Genomic DNA, 18,581 nt, shown 5'->3' with positions numbered 1-18,581 from the left:
TTGTTTATGTGGTTATAATAAATTCACGCGCTTGGTGGTCGTAGGCGAGAACGGATTAGTTGATACCCTTAAATCTTTTATTTTATCTGATAATTCAGATAATTCTTTAGAAGATTCTCTAAGAATATTTTCTTGTATTACTTCTAATTTTTGAAGATTCTCTATGAATACTTTCTTGTATTACTTCTAATTTTTCTTCAAGTTTATTAACTTTTTCAAATGATTGGAATAATAATTAGATTAAAAAGTTATTTTGTCTAATATTTATATTAGTTGACTGAACCTCGGTTTTAAAACTTGTAAATCTTACTGGGTCTTTGTCAATTTTCTTAAGTTCGGCTAAAACTATTAGATAATCAGGATTACTAGTACTCATAAAACTATTGTAATAGCTTTTGAATATCAATTTTAAGAGATTTTAAATAGTCGATAATTATTTTTTTGATTTTCAGAAATACTTTTAATATCGCTATTTATATCTTTAATGACGACTAATATTATTTTGTTATCTAAATTATTTGGGCTAGAATTTTGTGCTACTTGTTCCTTAATATAATCAAGATTTTCTTCTAGTCGTTTTATAGAGTTATCTAAATTATTAAATTCTATTCTACTCATAAACCTAGCTAAAATCTTTGCCATCTAGCTTCTAAAATATTCTGTATTAGAATAATTCTAGATCTAAGTTCTTCTATTCTTTTTTGTAGGCTTCGCGTTGTGTTTCCTAATTCTTGTGCGATGTAACAGTTCCTGAGTGCTATTTAACAAAATTCTAGAGCTTGCACAAGTTGTTCTTTGGGTAAGTTGTGCATAAAATAAGCTTTAGGGATGAAAATATAATTTTATCTTACTAAAAGGTTCAAATAAAAGGTCTTGATTTTTAGTTTATGATATGGTAAATATGCAGACTACGTTCATAAATTGGTAATATACTTTTGTTAATTCCATTTTTCTGTAAAATTCCCTTTATTTAACTTTCCACGTATCGCAAAGAGGTTAATCTAATTGTTAAATATTGAGAATTTATGACACTTTTGATGATAGGATTCTCTTAAGACCATTACTTGTACCTCTTAGTATAATAAATAATATGTTAAAAAAGATAATTATTGGTTAAGAAAAATGGATATGGACACGAAAAATAATATAATATTTTTTAAAAAGAAAAAATAAATAAATAAATAAAAAATACAACGTGAATTAGGCATCTCACGAATCTGATCGATCAAATTCATATTCAATTTGTTAAGTTAACAGATTATCGGATTCGGATCCCAATATTGGGAAAAAATTAATTCTCTCCAACCCACTCAACAGCCAGTTGTTGTTGAGAATTAAATCCTCCTTCATCACACACAGCAAAAGTATTGTCACATCAAATCAACACAAGCATATATGGAAATAACAATCACACACATCCACCTACAATACAATATTTTATATGGTTCACCCAACTCTAGGGTTACGTCCATTGAAGAGAGATATTTCACTATTATGAATCAGGGAAGAGAATATATAACCACATATCAAATCCACTCACTCACTCATCATTTCTTTTGAGGCTACATGTATACACTCGGGAATCCTCACAACACTCACCTTTGACCCATCTTGAAAAAGAGCATCATTTGGCTTGTCCAAAGAGTTGTTCCTTATGAGCTTCACACCATCAACATACCGTGTGTTATTATCGACTCTTGATTTAATCTCCATAGCACCTCACGATCATCTTCTGCTTTGACAAACCTCGCAACAATCTTATTCTACTAATCCTCAGGACCAATCACAGGCTTTGACCAACCATCAGCTCTAAAACCAGTTGTTGGGAAAAACTAACTCCTTCCAACCTGCTCAACGGTCGGCTATTGTTGAGAGTTAAATCCTCACTTCATCATACACAACCGAAGTATCATCATATCACATCAACACAAACATATATGAAGATAACAATTACACACATCCACGCACAACATAATATTTTACATGGTTCACCTAATTCTAGAGCTACGTCCACAAAAGAAAGATATCTCACTGTTATGAATTAGGGAAGAGAATATACAACAACATGTCAAAACCCTACTCACTCACTCATCATCTCTTTTGAGGCTATATGTATACACTTCGGAATTACATATATTCTCCCATCTCCTCACAACACTCACCTTTAAACCCCTTACATCATTTCTCTCCTCTCCTTTCTCTCTCTCTAAACCTCTCATACATATCTCAACTTGCATACAAGGAGTTACCATATCAATCTCAACTTTAAAATAGAAACTTAATGGGATATAATTTCTTCCACAAATTTTAGCCTTCCAAAATGAAAAAGGAAACTAATTTTCTGCACACAAATTTTAAGTCACAAACCCAACAATCTCCACCTTGGCCCAAAATTCAATCTTCACGTGCTTCTCCATAGCTTCACCTCGAACAAAGATCTCTTTATAACTTTACCTCGAACAAAAGCACTATGATGAACTTGAGAAACACTAACAATCTCCATCTTTTCTCAAATTCGTCATTCTTTATTTTTTTTCTTCTATTTTCTCTATCCATTCCGTTGGTGTTCAATTGCTCACCCATGGCAACCCACCAATCTTCAACTCAACTTCATCAATTATTTTTCTCCCTCAAAGCAACAAACCTTTCATCTTCACTCTTCATATTCCCCTTTACTCTTTATCAGGATTAGAGTAAACCACTTCATTCTCTACACCCTTGCCCCATCTTGAGAACTAGCACTCACTCTTGGCTTGTCCCCAAAACTTGTTCCTCGTGGGCTTCAACTCTATTACATTTGACCCATCTTGAAAAAAAACATCATCTGGCTTGTCCCAAGAGTTGTTCTTCATGGGCTTCACATCATCAACATACCTTGTGTTATTTCAACTCTTGATTGAATCTCCATAGCACCTCACGATCATCTTCTGCTTTGACAAACTTCACAGCAATCTTCTTCTACTGATCTTCAAGACTAATCACAGGCTTTAACCAACCATCAACTCTAATACCAATTGCTGGGAAAAATTAACTCCCTCCAACCCGCTCAACGGTCGGCTATTGTTGAGAGTTAAATCCCCACTTCATCACACATAGCGGAAGTATCATCATATCATATCAACACAAACATATATGGAGATAACAATCACACGTATCCACGCACAACACAATATTTTACATGGGTCACCCAACTCTAGAGTTATGTCTATAGGACAGAGAGATTTCACTATTATAAATTAAGGAAGAAAATATACAACCATATGTCAAAACCCCACTCACTCACTTATCATCTCTTTTGAGGCTACTTGTATACACCTACGAAATTACATATATTGTCCCATCTCCTCACAACATTCACCCTTAAACCCCTTACATATTTTCTTTCTCTTTTCTCTCTCTCTCTATACCTCTCATACCCATATCTATTTATAGAGTCTTCAAACCAATTCCTTGTTGTACATGTATTCCTCAACTTGCATACAAGGAGTTACCATATCAATCTCAACTCTAAAATAGAAACTTAGTGGGATAAAATTTCCTCCACAAATTTTAGCCTTCCAAAACGAAAAAAAAAAGAACTAATTTTTTGCATACAAATTATGAGCGACAAACCCAACAATCTTAACCTTGGCTCAAAATTCAATTTTCACGTGTTTCTCCATAGCTCCACCTCGAATAAGAATCTTTTCATAGCTCCATCTCAATTAAAAATTTCTTCACCTCGAACAAAAGTATTATGATGAACTTGAGAAACACTCTAACACCCTAACGAATTATCAGACTGAATGTTCGAATCCATCTTCTATTTAGCTTGGATTCGGATCAGATCGAATTCAAACTACAATTAAAATCATATTGACCGACATGTATAGTTATAAGGTTATATAGATTGGCGAATAATTAATATACATGATAGTACATAATATAACTATGCAATCAAATAACTGTAATGGTAATAGTTAATATATATAAATTTAATAGTAGATAACTAATATATATAAGATTCATATATTTATATATATAATTGGATCGAATTACCTATAATTTATTACTGATTTGTTAAGGTAAAAGATTATCAAATTTGAATCAAAATCTGATCCATTGACAAGTCTAACATGAATATATCATACGATGTATTATATAAAATAATACTCTAATAGTTACTATTTAAAAAAAATTATTTATAAATAAAATTTTGAAAAGTCGAAGTGTCCCCTCTCTTTTTCGGCTTTACTGTTTGTGAGATTTTTATTTATTATTTTATTATTATTATTAGTAGTATTTTTTTTTTTTTTGGTTAATTACAATCACACCCCCTGAGGTTTGCTCTATTTACAGTTAGATGAAAGTTAGCCTCTTTTCGAACAATGACACCCCCTGTCAAATTTTGTATCCAAACAAACCCTTAAAATATGTGAAATGTCTACTTTACCCTTGAATATCTAATCAAATTTTAATATAAAATATATAAAACATCAATTGACTGAAATGCCCTATATAAGAAAATTCAATATTAATACTATTTTTTACTTTTTATTTTTTTCTCACCTCTCCCGTTTTTCCCAAGAACGATCCAGATCTGTGTCTTCTTCCACCTCTTGCTTCTAGGGAAAAGCTCCAATGAAGATTCTAACAACAAAGATCCGACAAGAGGCTCTGGTGACAACCAAATCGACATGACTACGACAATGGTTGCTGGTGACAACAGTAAAACACAACTCCGACGACAAAGTATTAGATTCTAGCGACGATGTAGCAGCGAAAACACTCCGAGGACGATGACGGTTGATGGGGACAAAAGCTTGGGAAGATTCGGGTAACAATTGTTGTAGATTCCGGCGAGATTGTTGGCGATGGGTGTTGTTGCTTGGGTTCAAATCGTGCGACTATGGTTTGGGTTCGTGAATGGGTCTTGCAACTTAGGTATGGTAAGAGTGGATTTGTTGGGTGTGAGACCATATTCTCTGTTACCTTTTCCCTAACCCTTGGATTGTGAGAAATCATCTGCAAATCTCATTGGTGAATCTTCTCTAACTCTAATCTCACTTCAACGTTATGCTGATATTTTGGGAAATGTTTGACAACAAGGGAATCAATTTAATTGGCGTGTGTAAACATTGTATTTGTACTTTATATGTATGATTGTTTTTCAAAAAATCAGTTTATTATTTTAATTTTTTTCTTAACGTCTGTTTCTGGGTTTTGCAATTAAATTCTGGCTTTGCTTCATTATTTGAAGCTTGAGGTTTCATATAGTCAATATTGTGTATATATATATATATATATATATATATATATATATGTTATATATATACATACCCACACGTACATCTATATATATATATATATGGAAAGAGAGTCCTTAGAGAGACATCTCCATTGATACTCTTACACACTGAATCTCCACTGATGCTGAACTTACACACACACACAATATATACACACACACACACACACACACACACACACACACACACATATATATATATATATATATATATATATATATATATATTTACTTTGGGGTGATGTGATATGAATTTGATAATATAGTTAAAGGGGATTAAAATTGGTTATAAGGGCATTTAAGTCATTTCATAATTCAAAGCTTGTTGTTAACAAGTCAAAGGGCATATAGGTCATTTCATCATATATCAGATGTGACAGGTGAAGATTGGGGGGTCTTTGTTAACTTTATCAAAGTTGAGGGGGTGTTATTATTAAAAAAGAGGTTAACTTTCGTCTGACTGTCAATAGAGTAAATTTTAGGGGGTGTGAACGTAATTAACCTTCTTTTTTTTTGTTTTTTGTGATGGAGGGGTTTAAATAGTTACGTGTGAATATAACTTCAAGTTTAGTGGCTTTCAGTTATACAGCTGATGATTTATATTATTAAAAAAGAATTGGAGTATATGAGATCACAAGTCAAATCTTGTGGGCCTAATAGGATGATAGAGTGGCGCATAGATCCATTACGTAGAATTGTCAAGTGTCACACGTGTGATATACACTGGCCACGTGCTTTAGATCTTTGTCCTGTTGCTTTATAATTAATATAAAATTCTTGTGAGCCCAAAATGTACAAAAACAATGGGTTGCACATTCCAGGTTTTCGGGCCCTATATGCGGCCCTGATATGCCTTGCTCATTTGAAGAAGTTGTTTTATGAACCATTAAAAATATAGAATGCACATGCTTATTTTGGTAGATTATTACTAAAATAGTTAGGTTTATAGGTAAGAGAGAAAGAAAAAAAAAAAAAAAAAAAGTTAATTAGATGCTCCAATATTCTCATTAGGGATGAAAGATGGAATCTAGTAAATGCATTTAGCAACTATGAACTTTTTTTATTATTTTATTATTTTTTATTTAGTTCTATACCTAAAGTGACCAACTTACCGTCTATTCATTCAAGAGTAATATTATAACATTCGATTTTTTTTGTGACTCCAATAACCAGTGTCTTAACAAGAGCTTGTTTCCTATTTAGTGTTTGGTTTAATGACTGTCACATCAGACGGTTATAAAAATCGATCAAAATTTTTATTATTCTCTCCATCTCAAAATAGATTTTCACTTTGAGAACTGCAACTCACAAAATTGTACTTCATAAGTGTTTAAGCAAAGACATTATTGAATGAAGGAAAATATTCAATAATGCCTTTGTTTAAACACTTACAAAGGGTGACCACGTGAGAAAAGATGAATCAATCACTCTTGGCCTGTATAAATTTTAACGGTATCTTCTCTATTTCACAAAGACGGATGCTGAGAATTTTAAGTCTTTCTAAAAAACGAAGTAAGTGCATATTACTAGAACAAAAATAATAAATAGTTTGAGAGTTAGATACATACCACATTTTTTTTATATAAATGAATGATAGTTATTATATTTAACGATATCATGAATATGTCATTCCACTCACACAAATGTAGACATGGACTTTCGACTCACGATCACAACTCTTTATTTAAGTATGTAGTGAGAAGTGTGAGAAGTGAGAAGTGATTTGTGAGCCCATGCATTCGAGTATTGTCATTACTTTCTTACCAATATGTGGAACTTATCCGGAGGAGAGTTTGGGCTTGAGTTGGTAAGCCAGAAGGCCTAATAAGATGTCCAAAAAACCTATCAAACTTTTGGAATGTGGGTGTCATGGTACCCAAGAACACCAATGTCTCAGATTTATTTGGCAATGTTGACTTATTATTGCGAGCAAACTATAAAGAACTGCCCAGAGTGCCCTTTTTGGTCTTTACAAATATTACTTCATTTTGTGCAGCTAATTCACATGGGTTGTCGTTGTCCAAGCCTTTATATTATTAAATTATAATGATTCTAGAAGCTTGTTAACATCAATGCTTCCATAGCTCAGTTGGTTAGAGCACCCGTTTAGTAAGCGGGAGGTCTTGAGTTCAACTCTCAATGAAAGCACAAACTTGTTCTATTTTTATCTGTCAAACAATCCTTGGTTTCTTTGCCAAATGTATTTTTATAACTTTCTAAAATCAGAGAAATTTTTTCATATAAGCAAATGTATCCACTTTATTCACATATTTGAATGTGTCGAATTGTAAATGTCAACCTCCGAAAACCCTTTTTTTTTGTGCCAAATGTTTCTTTATAACTTCTAAAACCAGAGAAAAAATTTCATTGTCCCGGCAAATCGACGCACAAGCAAATGTGTCCAGATATTTGAATGTGTCGAATTGTGAATTTCACCATCCGAATGATAATTCACTGGTGCTTTCATCAATAAGAACGGAGTCAACCCTGTCTTGGCAACCTCTGTCACAGAAATGAGTACAGTTAGCTTCAACTGAAAGCATGAATTGGCCATGATAATTGTACTCTGTGAGAAAAAGGATTGGTTGTGACAGTGGCAACAGACACAAAAGGCCGCGAAACTGGGAAAGTGATCAGACTGAATGGATGTAAACCAGAGCCTGAATGTCACAGAAGAACTATGTCTAGGATCCTAATCAAATCAGGGAACATGTTATTTTATGTGTTTCGTTACTTTGCCAATACATGCACTATACTTTTGCAAGAAGACACCAACAGAATCTCAAACGCCCGAAAAATGCACAAAATTACACATACACACACACAGTAAATGTCATTATATGTAGAACTTAAAATGCATCTCAAAGTGTGGCATCCAAACTTGAACAATTAGGGTAACAACTTGCGAAAACCCGTCCATATACAGCTATTGCAAACAAGGGTCATATGGATTGAGAAGTCAATCCTCAAATGGGAGAACAGTTCATGTAGTTGCCTCAAAAGAACTCTAGCTTTAACAACCAAATACAGAGAGAAATAAAATAAAATAGAAAGTGAAGAAGAACTCGGATGCATATTATATATAACTCCATAGTTCATTCAAATTCATAAGCTTCATCCACAAGCCAAAGTTGCACCAGCACAGTCAAAGAACTACAAGAAGTTGTCCACTACAGTCAGATTCATTCTCTAACAACCGTTCATGTCCCGCCACTTGAGATAGATCAGCCCTGCCTGATAGTGTGTGTAAGCCCCTGCAACAACCAAGATGTGAAAGAGCTGATGACTGTGTCCAGCAATGTCAAACTTGCCAGGCTTCCATCGCTCCGGGATTCTCATAGCATATAAAAATGCTCCAGTTCCATATAAGACTCCCATTAGTACCTCATAACCAGTGGTCTGAAGGGCCTCCGGCTGGGACCCATACAATATCAGTTTATGTATTATGGGTGCCACTCCTGACATGCCCATAGCAAAAAAGAGAGCAGCACGGAAGCTCCGGAAATGGGACTTCTCGAAAACTGGGAAGAGAGAGAAACCAATGGTGGCGGCCCCTAATACTGTAATGAACCCCAAGTAGAGATAGCAGAAGAAAGGGTTGCACATAAAGGAATAATAGACAGGAGGATAAAAGGAGGTCGCAATGAGTGCAGCAATGCCTGCATAGTCGAGCCTGAGCAATATGTATGAAAGGGTTTCCGAGTGGCATGCAAGGAGGTGGCATGTGCTGCTGGCTAGCAGGCAGAACATGGCTCCGCCCAGGAAGGCAAAAAAAGGCCATCTTGTGATTGGCTGCTGAACCAACAGGGGAGCTACCATATTGGCCATGTTATCTTTTATGTTACTCTGCATGCAATATAGAAAAAATTAGCAACCGCAATAGCCTTAAGTGGGGTAAAATTAACAAAGAAACATCACAAAAGACTACAATTCCTTATGGAAGAAATACTCTGTAATACAACAAAGAGCTGTTTAGGACCACCATACTGCTTATAAAATGTCGGTCAGTCTACTCCCAGTTAGTAATTGATACTTGAGACGGTTTTCACATGAGAAATTATGCATATTGTTATTTTTTTTTTATTTATATTTTTGATAAAATATACTTTTGAGTTCTGCAGATATAATAATATCTCATGAAAAGATTTTAATATAAATCCTTTTTCAGAGCATAAATGTCAAGAGTATATGGTACCATCCAAGCAAAGGGAGAACTACAAACTATAATATGCCTATGGGACCAATACAGTTTCAACCATCTATTCACTACCCTCTTCATCATCACTTGCATGAAAAACATCCATTATTTTTTCCTGACATAGATGTAAAGGTAGGTCATAGATGTCTAGCAACAAATTTTACCTGCATTAAAACAAGGATGCTCAGTTTTGAAGATGTGTCTCTTCAAAATATGAGTCTGAAAATGTATAGAGAATTCATCTAGTGGAACACATGTTACGACTTGTGAAAAATTAACTAGAGGGGAAAAAATCCACTCAGTTCAAACTAATGTAAAGAAGATGCAAGGACAGAGGGAAATCAATATTTTCATCATCTGTCTAACTAAATAGAAATTTCAATCCAACCTCTCCCTGCACACAATTTACTTTCCTATTTCTGAGTCTTTTGAAAGAAATTGTCTCCTAAAATTTCACCAACCAGTTGGAAGATAAATGCAAGCCCTCTGAGAGGGAAGAAAATGAAACCAAGATAAAAAAGAAACCCTTCAAAATGGTTCAACAGATAAAGCCATATACCAGAAGCAATAAACAACTAAGAAGGTGCTGACCAAGTATAGCTTTCGCAGCAACCTGAATCCACAAGGACCTGAACCTATTTTGAATTAGGGAAAAAAGAAAGAGAAAAAGGAACTACATAAAAAAACTAATAAATAAAAACAAAACAAACACACACACACACATTTACCAATTAACTTGAGGAAGTGAAATGAGTCGAGTACATAATATTGAGACCAAATCTTATATCACTAGCACGCAGGTGTGGTATTTTTGGGTGCTTGGTTGAAAAACTGGTTTTGGGCATATTTAAGTGTCCAAATCTGAATTATTTTTGCATCGGAAATGCCAACTAGTCCAATCCCCCAGTTCTCTCCAATCAGATAAAATTTTTCTTTCTCCTAATTCTTTTAATATAACCATTTAAAACCTCCAAGCCCTCCAATGTGGTTAAAATCACTTGCATGAGTTATGACTTAATTGGGGATGTGTTCATAAAATTCCGTTTTACACCTTTCATATCCCTCCGAGGGAATAATTTTTTGTCTATAATCAAGCCGCCTTTTTTTTTTTTTTTTCCCCTTATTGTTTCAATGTAATTTTAAGACTCTTAGCTTTCCAACATTATTGAAACCAGTTGCAGTACTGAATCAAGTGAATCACCTGCCAAAAGAAATACATAAAAAAAGAATCAAGTGAATCAGGATGTGTACATTAAACTCAGTTTTATCCCCTTCATCCCTCCAAAAGCTTATATATTTCCATCTAGGTGTTAATTAAATTAATATAGGAAAATAACCACATCAAAGGCTGTGTTTGGTTTTTAGACGTAGTAACAGAAAAGAAAGGTAATACAGGATAGGATCCATGTTCCCCGGTTGGTTCACGAAGATTCAGAGGAAACAAGAGGACGAATAAAAACTTGAGAGCAAGCAAGGATCAAATATATAATATTTTTATTTACTTTTCTCTTTTTCTTGATTCCTGATATTCATTAGAAATTATTTGAATAGAGTAGGAAATGATGGGAATTATTTAACCTTCCATTTTCTTCCCCCCGACTAAATTAAAGAAACATAAAAAGCCTAAATCTTTCTTATGGATATAATAGGTAATGGTTTATTTATATAGAGTACTTTGTCAAGACACCAAAATACTTTTTCTAACAATCTAGTATTTGAAGATGTGGAAAAGAGATTTTAGAAGAGAGAGAGGGGGGGGGGGGGGGGGGGGGGGGGGGGGTGTGTTGGGGTTGTTGTGAGAGAGAGAGACTATGCAGCACAACATAGTACCAATCGAGTATTGTGGTTCTAGGGAGTGATCCTCTCCATTGGACACTCCCTTCATCTCTTGGTAGCATCAAATGAGGTATACCTAAGGTTCAAGGTTGACGAGCGGCACCAAACAGAAGTCCCCGGATGTAAACATGGAAGTGAAGATGGATTGTTGTATGCAACGTAGGAACAGAAGGGCATAAGGTCAAGCAAGCTGTGAGAGAAAGATGCTAATGGGTTTCACCAGGTTGTCTCATGGATGTTTAAATCTTATGAATGTTTCAGTCTCCAAATTGATATTGAATTATTATTTTACGGATTTGCCCACAGATATAGTGCTGAACCATGCAATCCCCGTTACATGTTTGTGGTCCCCTGCCTTTGCTTTTCTCCATATTCCTAAGCTTCACATTTGGGCATGATCCTTGTTTTTTCTTTAACGCGAGGTTTTCATTCCCAACACTGGCTAGTGTACTACAAAGGGGAAGCAGTAGATGACAAAATCGTTGAGAAAAAACAAAAAATGCTATCAATAATCTTGTAATAAATTGGTAGGTTGCCTGGAGAATATATTTTCTTTATCTTGTTGCTAATGCATATATATGTAGGAAAAATAAGTAAATACAATAGCCATTCTCTATAATCAAAACTAAACATACCAGTAAAAGAGTGTGTATTCATTTTCTAACTAATACAAGGCCATCTTTCGACAATTTCATCATTCTGTTTTGCATGCTAATAATAGTTGTTCCAGATTGATAAATTATGAAGACCTTAAAACTAAAATTGCCTCACACATTTGTCTACTTAGTAACCACTCACTAAAGAGTGAAATATTATCATCTGACAATTCTTCAACAAATAAGCATTCAACTTTATATAATTACCAAAGAAACCAATAATTAGATATGACGTATTACCAGAAAAGAATCATCTGTTTGACTGGTAACAGTGAACTGCTCAGGCAAACAGTTGGTAAGAAGTTCCGTAATATGCCAACCAGAAAGTGAGGAAAACAAATCCATTGATGGCAAAGATGTCTTCAACTCATCTCCTAATCGATGAAAATCAGGCATGTTGGGTAAGGAGGGAATACATTTCAAGAGTTCTGCACGAATCTTGTTCAGATCAGTTCCCTTGAGAAAATTGGGTAGCTGTTGCAGAGAATGGAGATCCATGACTTTTGGAATTTTCATTGCTGTGTAGACAGTTAAGGAAAGAAAAATAAAGAACCCGATCAAGTGCCTGAAACAAATGTGAATAATGTTAAGAGCAGTGAATGATATACATCTAATTTCTTCCTCTTCATGAAAGGTCATGGAACAAGCAGTACAAAATACAAAAAAAATAAAATAAAATAAAAGAAGGAAAGAAAGAAAGAAAAAAAGAAAAATGCCTAACATCTAGTATTTCATCTCATGCAGAAAGGAAAATAAGAACAAGGTCTAATTTTCCTGGAAAAACCAAATTCACTACTCATAAGCACATTTCAAAGAGAAAATTGAGCACTAGATGATTTAAAAATTGATTGCTCCAATTCTACCTCAGACCAAAAACATGCACAAAAGTAACTCTCTCTGAAAATCTAACAAATCTGCATTATAAGCTGCTTGTTGAAGTCAATAATAAAGATACAAGTAAAGACTTCTCTAAAAAAGAAAATCTCCACACAAAGCATCCTACCAAAACTGTATCACACTCATTACCACCACAACCCTATATTCTTGAATAGCTTCACACAGCCTTTCCTGATCCCCTTCCACATTCCCACTTTACAAGGGCATCTTGTGTCCATTCTCTGCTATCACTCCAAAACCTCCCTTCCAACCACCTTTTACACAGCCTATCATCTTCCATAGGGGTATCTTCACTGCCACTTCCCAAGGACTTGATAAAGTTGCATAAACTTCCTGATGCCAAGCACTCCATCCAAAGAACTGTAGACTATTTTTTCTAGTTAACCAAAGGAAATTTGAAGAACTGATGGAGATCAATGGCGCCAAAAAAGAGGATTCGAAGATTCGAGTTGGCATAGGCTAGATAATATGGGTCCACATGGAGTTTGAATAATTGGGAGATTTGGTCGACTTTTAACTACTTTAATTATGCTATTAGGTAAGGATTGATTACCTTAACTATGGGTAATCCAAGAGGGTCAATTGATTGCCTCAATTATGGGGTAATCCAAGGGTCAATTGATTGCCTCAATTATGGGGTCAAATATTGATTACCTCAATTATGGGGTGATTACTTTTATTATGTTAGAGCCAAGTATTGATTGCCTCAATTAGGGGTAATCTCAGGGTCATAAGTTGGTATAAGAAGGATATGATGTAAACTTGGTGAGGCAGTAAATGAATGAATAAAAAGTCTTTGAGATCTCTTTGTGAGTGATTCACAAATTCTGAGGGTGTGAGGCCTTCTGATACCTAGGCCCTGTTGGAGTGATTCCAATAGGTTTTTGTTTTCTGTTGGTGTTATGCCAATAGGCTTTTCTTTGTTATTTTCAATCCTTCTTCTCTACTAACAACTCTTGAATAGCTTTGTTGATCTGAATTTCCAGCCCACAACTCTTATTTCCTTTCTTCTGTTTGAGTCTGTTCTTGTCCTACACCAAGAACTCATTCCTAAGAAGCTTCTCAAGTCACTCCCGAAGGCTGGAGAAGATACTTTGATCAATCATCCTGCCACCTTCGAAGATAATCTACTCGCTTCCCATCAATTGTCAAGCTGCCAAAAAGAATTTAACTGAACAGCACAAGGCCTTATCCATAGCTAAATGGAAATCAGTATTTTGTCATCCCCTAGTAAGGTAAAACATTCACCAGTCCCAATAATAATGTTGATTCTAGACTCATCTCATATTCAATCTAATAAACCAACATTCGCAATATATGGATTCCAACCCTCCCCTTTCCTCCTCACAATACATTCAACCCACAATAAAAATTCATACACCAATGTAAAATTGCTGAAAGGCAAGCGAACAAAGTGAAATCCGCTAATAATGTGCATCTACAAAAGAAATACATGCACCAATTCCAAACCCCACCTGGGTCCCAACATCATTAGGAATGAAGCAATGTGTCATTTTAAGTTAAGAATAGCACTTTTTCTTTCTTTCCATTTTTTTCTTTTCAGGAAAAGGGGTGTCAGAGAACTACTAAGCATGCTACTTCAAGTTTATTGAACACCTTCTCTCTGTGGTCACTTAACGATTCAAAATAATTTCCTATTATTCATTTACATGTGGAACAATGAATATTCATACCAAAACTGATAATGAAAGTAGTTGGGCTGGTTTGAATTGGTTAAAATTCAAGCAGGCTCAAAAGCTACCTGACTTTAAAGGTGGAGAAAATAAAGATATAAATGTCAATCAGGCTTTGTAACTAATCCAAACCTATACAAGCAAGGCCTAGCACTCAAACTAGAATCAAATCAACAAAGAGCATTTTGACAAGTTCAGTCAAGGCCTCCTCATCCTGCCACAAGGAGTTAACAGTGTGTTTAGTGAGAGGTGACGAACCTACATACATATATAGAAATTTACAACCAGAATGTATATGTGTGTACGTGTGTGTGTGTGATGTTGTGGCCCGAGTTTGGTGTTGGGTCGCGTTGCAGCCTGTTTACGACCCGACAAACCGTTGGGAAAAAATTTTACCCGTTTTTTTCTTGTGGGCCGTGGACCCTAATTAGTACTCTCTTGTAGCCCGATATATAAGGGCGTTTAGGGTTTGGAGTGGGATATTGAAAGACACTGAAAATCGTAAAAAAGAGAGTGAGAACGAGAGCTAGGGTTTGGGGGCTTAAACTTGTAATCTCCAAATTTCGCATAGTGAATTCTTTTGTCGGATCTTCACCGTGGATGTAGGCTTTGCCAATCACGCTAAATCTTTGTGTTCTTTGTGTGTCGTGTTACCTTTTCTGTCGTGTTTCTTGATTTGTTCTTGGGTTTGCTGCGTTTGTCGTAACAATATGTATGTACATGTCTCTCGTGAAGCTAAAAATAAAGAAATTGGGAACATAAAATAAAACAAGAATTCATTAGATTTTTTTTATTTTTTCATTTTTATAATTCATTAGATTGTTCGCATGTTATCTTAAGTAAATCTATGGGTAGATATAACAGATCATGTTTGACCAAATTAAGAGGCCTTCCAAAAAGAATATCCAAATGGACCAAATTTCCAACTTGTTTATATAAATATATAATTAATATATAACATTATTGAGTTTGTACAAATTTAAAAGATTGGTTGCCACTTCCTTTTAGAAGAAGAACCTTGTAAACTCTCCAAGTGAAAATGCCAGTGCGAATAATGTAATAACATTAACTGGAAGATAGAAAATGCAAATCAAAACAAGGTAAACATGTTTAAGGCTTGTAAAATTTGAGATAGACTTCTTACGTCCAAACATTAAGAGTCTCATTGTGAATGGAGAAGATGCTCAGGAAGACCTGCTTCAATGGCCATCCTGATCGATAATAACCCAAAATAAATTCATTGTCCCTTAAATACCCTGGCAAAGAATGGTATTCAACAAGCTGATATTTCACTTTCTTCCAAAGTCTCTTTCCCTTCCCTTCCTTTTCATAAGCTCTGCTCCCATCTTCACAGTCGGATTGACTATCAAATGATTCAGAAAGTGCTGTCAAATTTTCACGACGACCACTCAACATCCCTTCACCCCTTGAAGCAAGAAAACACCAAAGTTTGTCGATCATAAATTAATAACCATCATAAATAAACTGAACTACTTAAAGAAAAGAAGAAAAAAAAAAAAATATATATATATATATATATATATATAAAGGACTCCTTGGGCAGAAGATTATGATATAATGCAACCAACAAGCACCACATTACTTCTCTAATCTAAAGAAGCATAGCTTCTCAAAAACTTCCTCAATAAATCTAGCCCAAATGATGCCATGAATAAGTTACAAAACCTATATTCAGGTGGTTCAACATTTATCCACTGCATGATTTTTAGGAGCAGTTTGATATAGAAACTCATTTTATTGCATGGTAAGATCATTAAATGAAAGTATTCCTTGCAAAACCTACAAATTTAAAATACAGAATCTTGGAGAACCTTTCGATAGTCTTGAGAACGAATTATGTTGCAGTTAATTTATGGTAGTTCTTCATTAAAAAAATTGTTCAATCAACTGTTGAAGCTGCTGATTTCAAAAAGTAAAGGTGCTCCAATTATGACAATTAAATGGCAGTTCAAATATTTCTTGACAATATGTCCCTCAAAAATCTATTCATTTTCTATATGGTGCAATTAGGACTGGCCTTGATGTTTTGATCTGCCCATTTCCTGTAAAATGTAATTTCACCTCATTTCCTTCTTTTTTCCAGATTATCTCAAGAATCAAACACGTTGTGAATGTCGTCTCTGAATTTCTCAAAAGGAAAAAAATAAAAAATAAATAAACATGATCATTCAAAAAGCACATATTTATGTGTGTGTGGAGAGAGATTTATGGAAACCCTAGTCTGCAAGCGAATACAGTAAAAAAATAGATACAAGTTGGATTTGAATGTTTCCTTTTTCCAAACATATATAATAATTTTTTTTTTTTTTTTTTCTGGTGATGATATCAATGACTCATTGACAAATGAAGAAATATAAAAATGTTGAAAATAGGGAAAAAGTTTCAAAAATGATTTTTGGTCATGCATAAAATTAAAATTAAAATTCAGATAGAGGACATGAAAGAAAGACATACCTTGAAATTGCGAAACCCACCCAAATTCAATCAGAATCAACGATGCAATAAAGGCTGGATGCAGAATGCAATATCAAGCAGTTGTATATATGTGTATCTACAAGTGTGTACATATATATAGGGAGAGAAAGAAAGAGATTTAGAGAGAAGTGAAATGAAAGGATTGAAGAGTAGCAGAGGCCAATTCACACAATAGGGTTGGCGATGAAACAGAGGTGGTATTATTCTTGATCAGGTGCAGGCGGTTAGTGCTGCAATTACATCTAAGGACACCGTAATCAAATCTGGTCCGACGTCGCTTTGGAAACAAAATCTATGAAAAAGGACGACATTCATACAATTTTGTTCCATTAAATATAGATATTTTGCGTTGGCAAAGTGGTAAAATCAATCTGATTTTCTATTTAAAGAGTTGTCACTCCCGGAATATATTCCTCTTTGGACGCCAGTAATATGATCGCTTAAAAAGTTAAACTCAATTGCCGCCAAAAAAAAAAAAAAATGCTGTGGCCCGTGGGTTTGGAGGTAATTTTACAATCTGTGATTTGGACATTTGGAGATGAGAGGAGGAATTTTTTTTTTTTTACCCTGAATGAGAAGGGTAAATTAAATTTTCAAAATGAAATTATTTTTAAAAAGTTAAATATAATAAATGAAACAAGGAGTTGTAAATAAGAGTAAAGACAAAATTTATGTTGCTCACAAGGGCAATACAGTCAGAATAGTAATTTATTAAGGACCGTTTAGCATTTGTTTTATTTTTGGCTAAAACAGAAATAGTGTTTTTTTGCTGTAAAAGTGTTTTGAAAAAAATTTGAAAACACGTTTGGAAATGATATTTTGTTGTGGAAATATTAGAAATAGAAACATGCAAAGTTATGATTTTGGGCCATGAACAATTGTCAAAACAAGAAAAAATAATAACTTTTTGGTATTTTAGTTTTGGATCACTGCTCACGAAGTGTTTTAGCACTGTATAAATAAAACAAAGTCGCACCAAATATGTTTTTGTTGCCAAAATCAACATTGTAACATCTAAAAAACAAAAACAACATAAACAAAATGCATGCCAAACGAGCCCTAAAGCTCTTTGTTAATTCGATAGTTATCGAGCCTCACATGAGGCCCATCACTCCACTCACATTATATTTACTGAAATTCACGTAGGGCCCACGTCCCCACTCCCATTAATGGGAGTCGAATTCGGTCCATAAATAAGTTTCAGATATGGCATCGAATGTGGATAAAATAAAAAATAAAAAATAAAAAAAACCAATCAACAGTACTGTAACATTAAAACCTTATATATGAAGAGAAATAACGCACACAGAGCAGAGATTACTGTTATTTCTTCACTTTTAGGTACAATCAGTATACCAGTGCTAACCCTCCTATCATCTATTTATACATAATGTTAACCAATCAGATATGTTCCTTTGTGGCTACGATTTCAATGCCATCATTAGATTTGCAAGTTGCATGCAATTTAATAGTAATATATTTGTGGGCCCCGTTATATATATATATATATATATATA

At 34.4% G+C, this 18,581-nt stretch overlaps 1 protein-coding gene and 1 non-coding gene across 2 annotated transcripts; one reads left to right on the top strand and one right to left on the bottom strand.

Moving 5' to 3' along the window:
* The first annotated feature begins 7,361 nt into the window (after window positions 1–7,361).
* On the top strand, window positions 7,362–7,435 carry TRNAT-AGU (transfer RNA threonine (anticodon AGU)). The gene has a single exon. It is a non-coding gene; the product is annotated as a tRNA-Thr (tRNA).
* Window positions 7,436–8,142: 707 nt separating this feature from the next.
* LOC132278925 (heptahelical transmembrane protein 4-like) lies at window positions 8,143–17,474 on the bottom strand. Its single transcript, XM_059780835.1, has 4 exons — window positions 17,044–17,474; window positions 15,713–15,994; window positions 12,218–12,542; window positions 8,143–9,133 (listed from the first exon to the last, which is right to left on the bottom strand). The coding sequence occupies exons 2-4, from the start codon at window positions 15,982–15,984 to the stop codon at window positions 8,477–8,479; spliced, it is 1,254 nt and encodes a 417-aa protein (XP_059636818.1). The 5' UTR covers window positions 15,985–15,994; window positions 17,044–17,474; the 3' UTR covers window positions 8,143–8,476.
* Between the last annotated feature and the right edge of the window lie 1,107 nt (window positions 17,475–18,581).

The sequence above is a fragment of the Cornus florida genome, unplaced genomic scaffold (assembly GCF_030987335.1).
Source record: "Cornus florida cultivar Cherokee Brave unplaced genomic scaffold, ASM3098733v1 CherokeeBrave_3.0.0_Hap2_Chr10, whole genome shotgun sequence".
Lineage (NCBI taxonomy): Eukaryota > Viridiplantae > Streptophyta > Magnoliopsida > Cornales > Cornaceae > Cornus > Cornus florida.
This window is presented reverse-complemented; position numbering and strand designations above follow the sequence as displayed.

What these genes read in the sequence shown, in the direction of transcription:
- LOC132278925 (XM_059780835.1), bottom strand. Translation starts at nt 15,984, where the DNA reads ATGTTGAGTGGTCGTCGTGAAAATTTGACAGCACTTTCTGAATCATTT. An exon ending in GAGACTCTTAATGTTTGGAC is followed by an intron (nt 12,543 to 15,712) that starts GTAAGAAGTCTA and finishes CATTTGTTTCAG; the next exon opens with GCACTTGATCGGGTTCTTTA. An exon ending in AAACAGATGATTCTTTTCTG is followed by an intron (nt 9,134 to 12,217) that starts GTAATACGTCAT and finishes TATTGCATGCAG; the next exon opens with AGTAACATAAAAGATAACAT.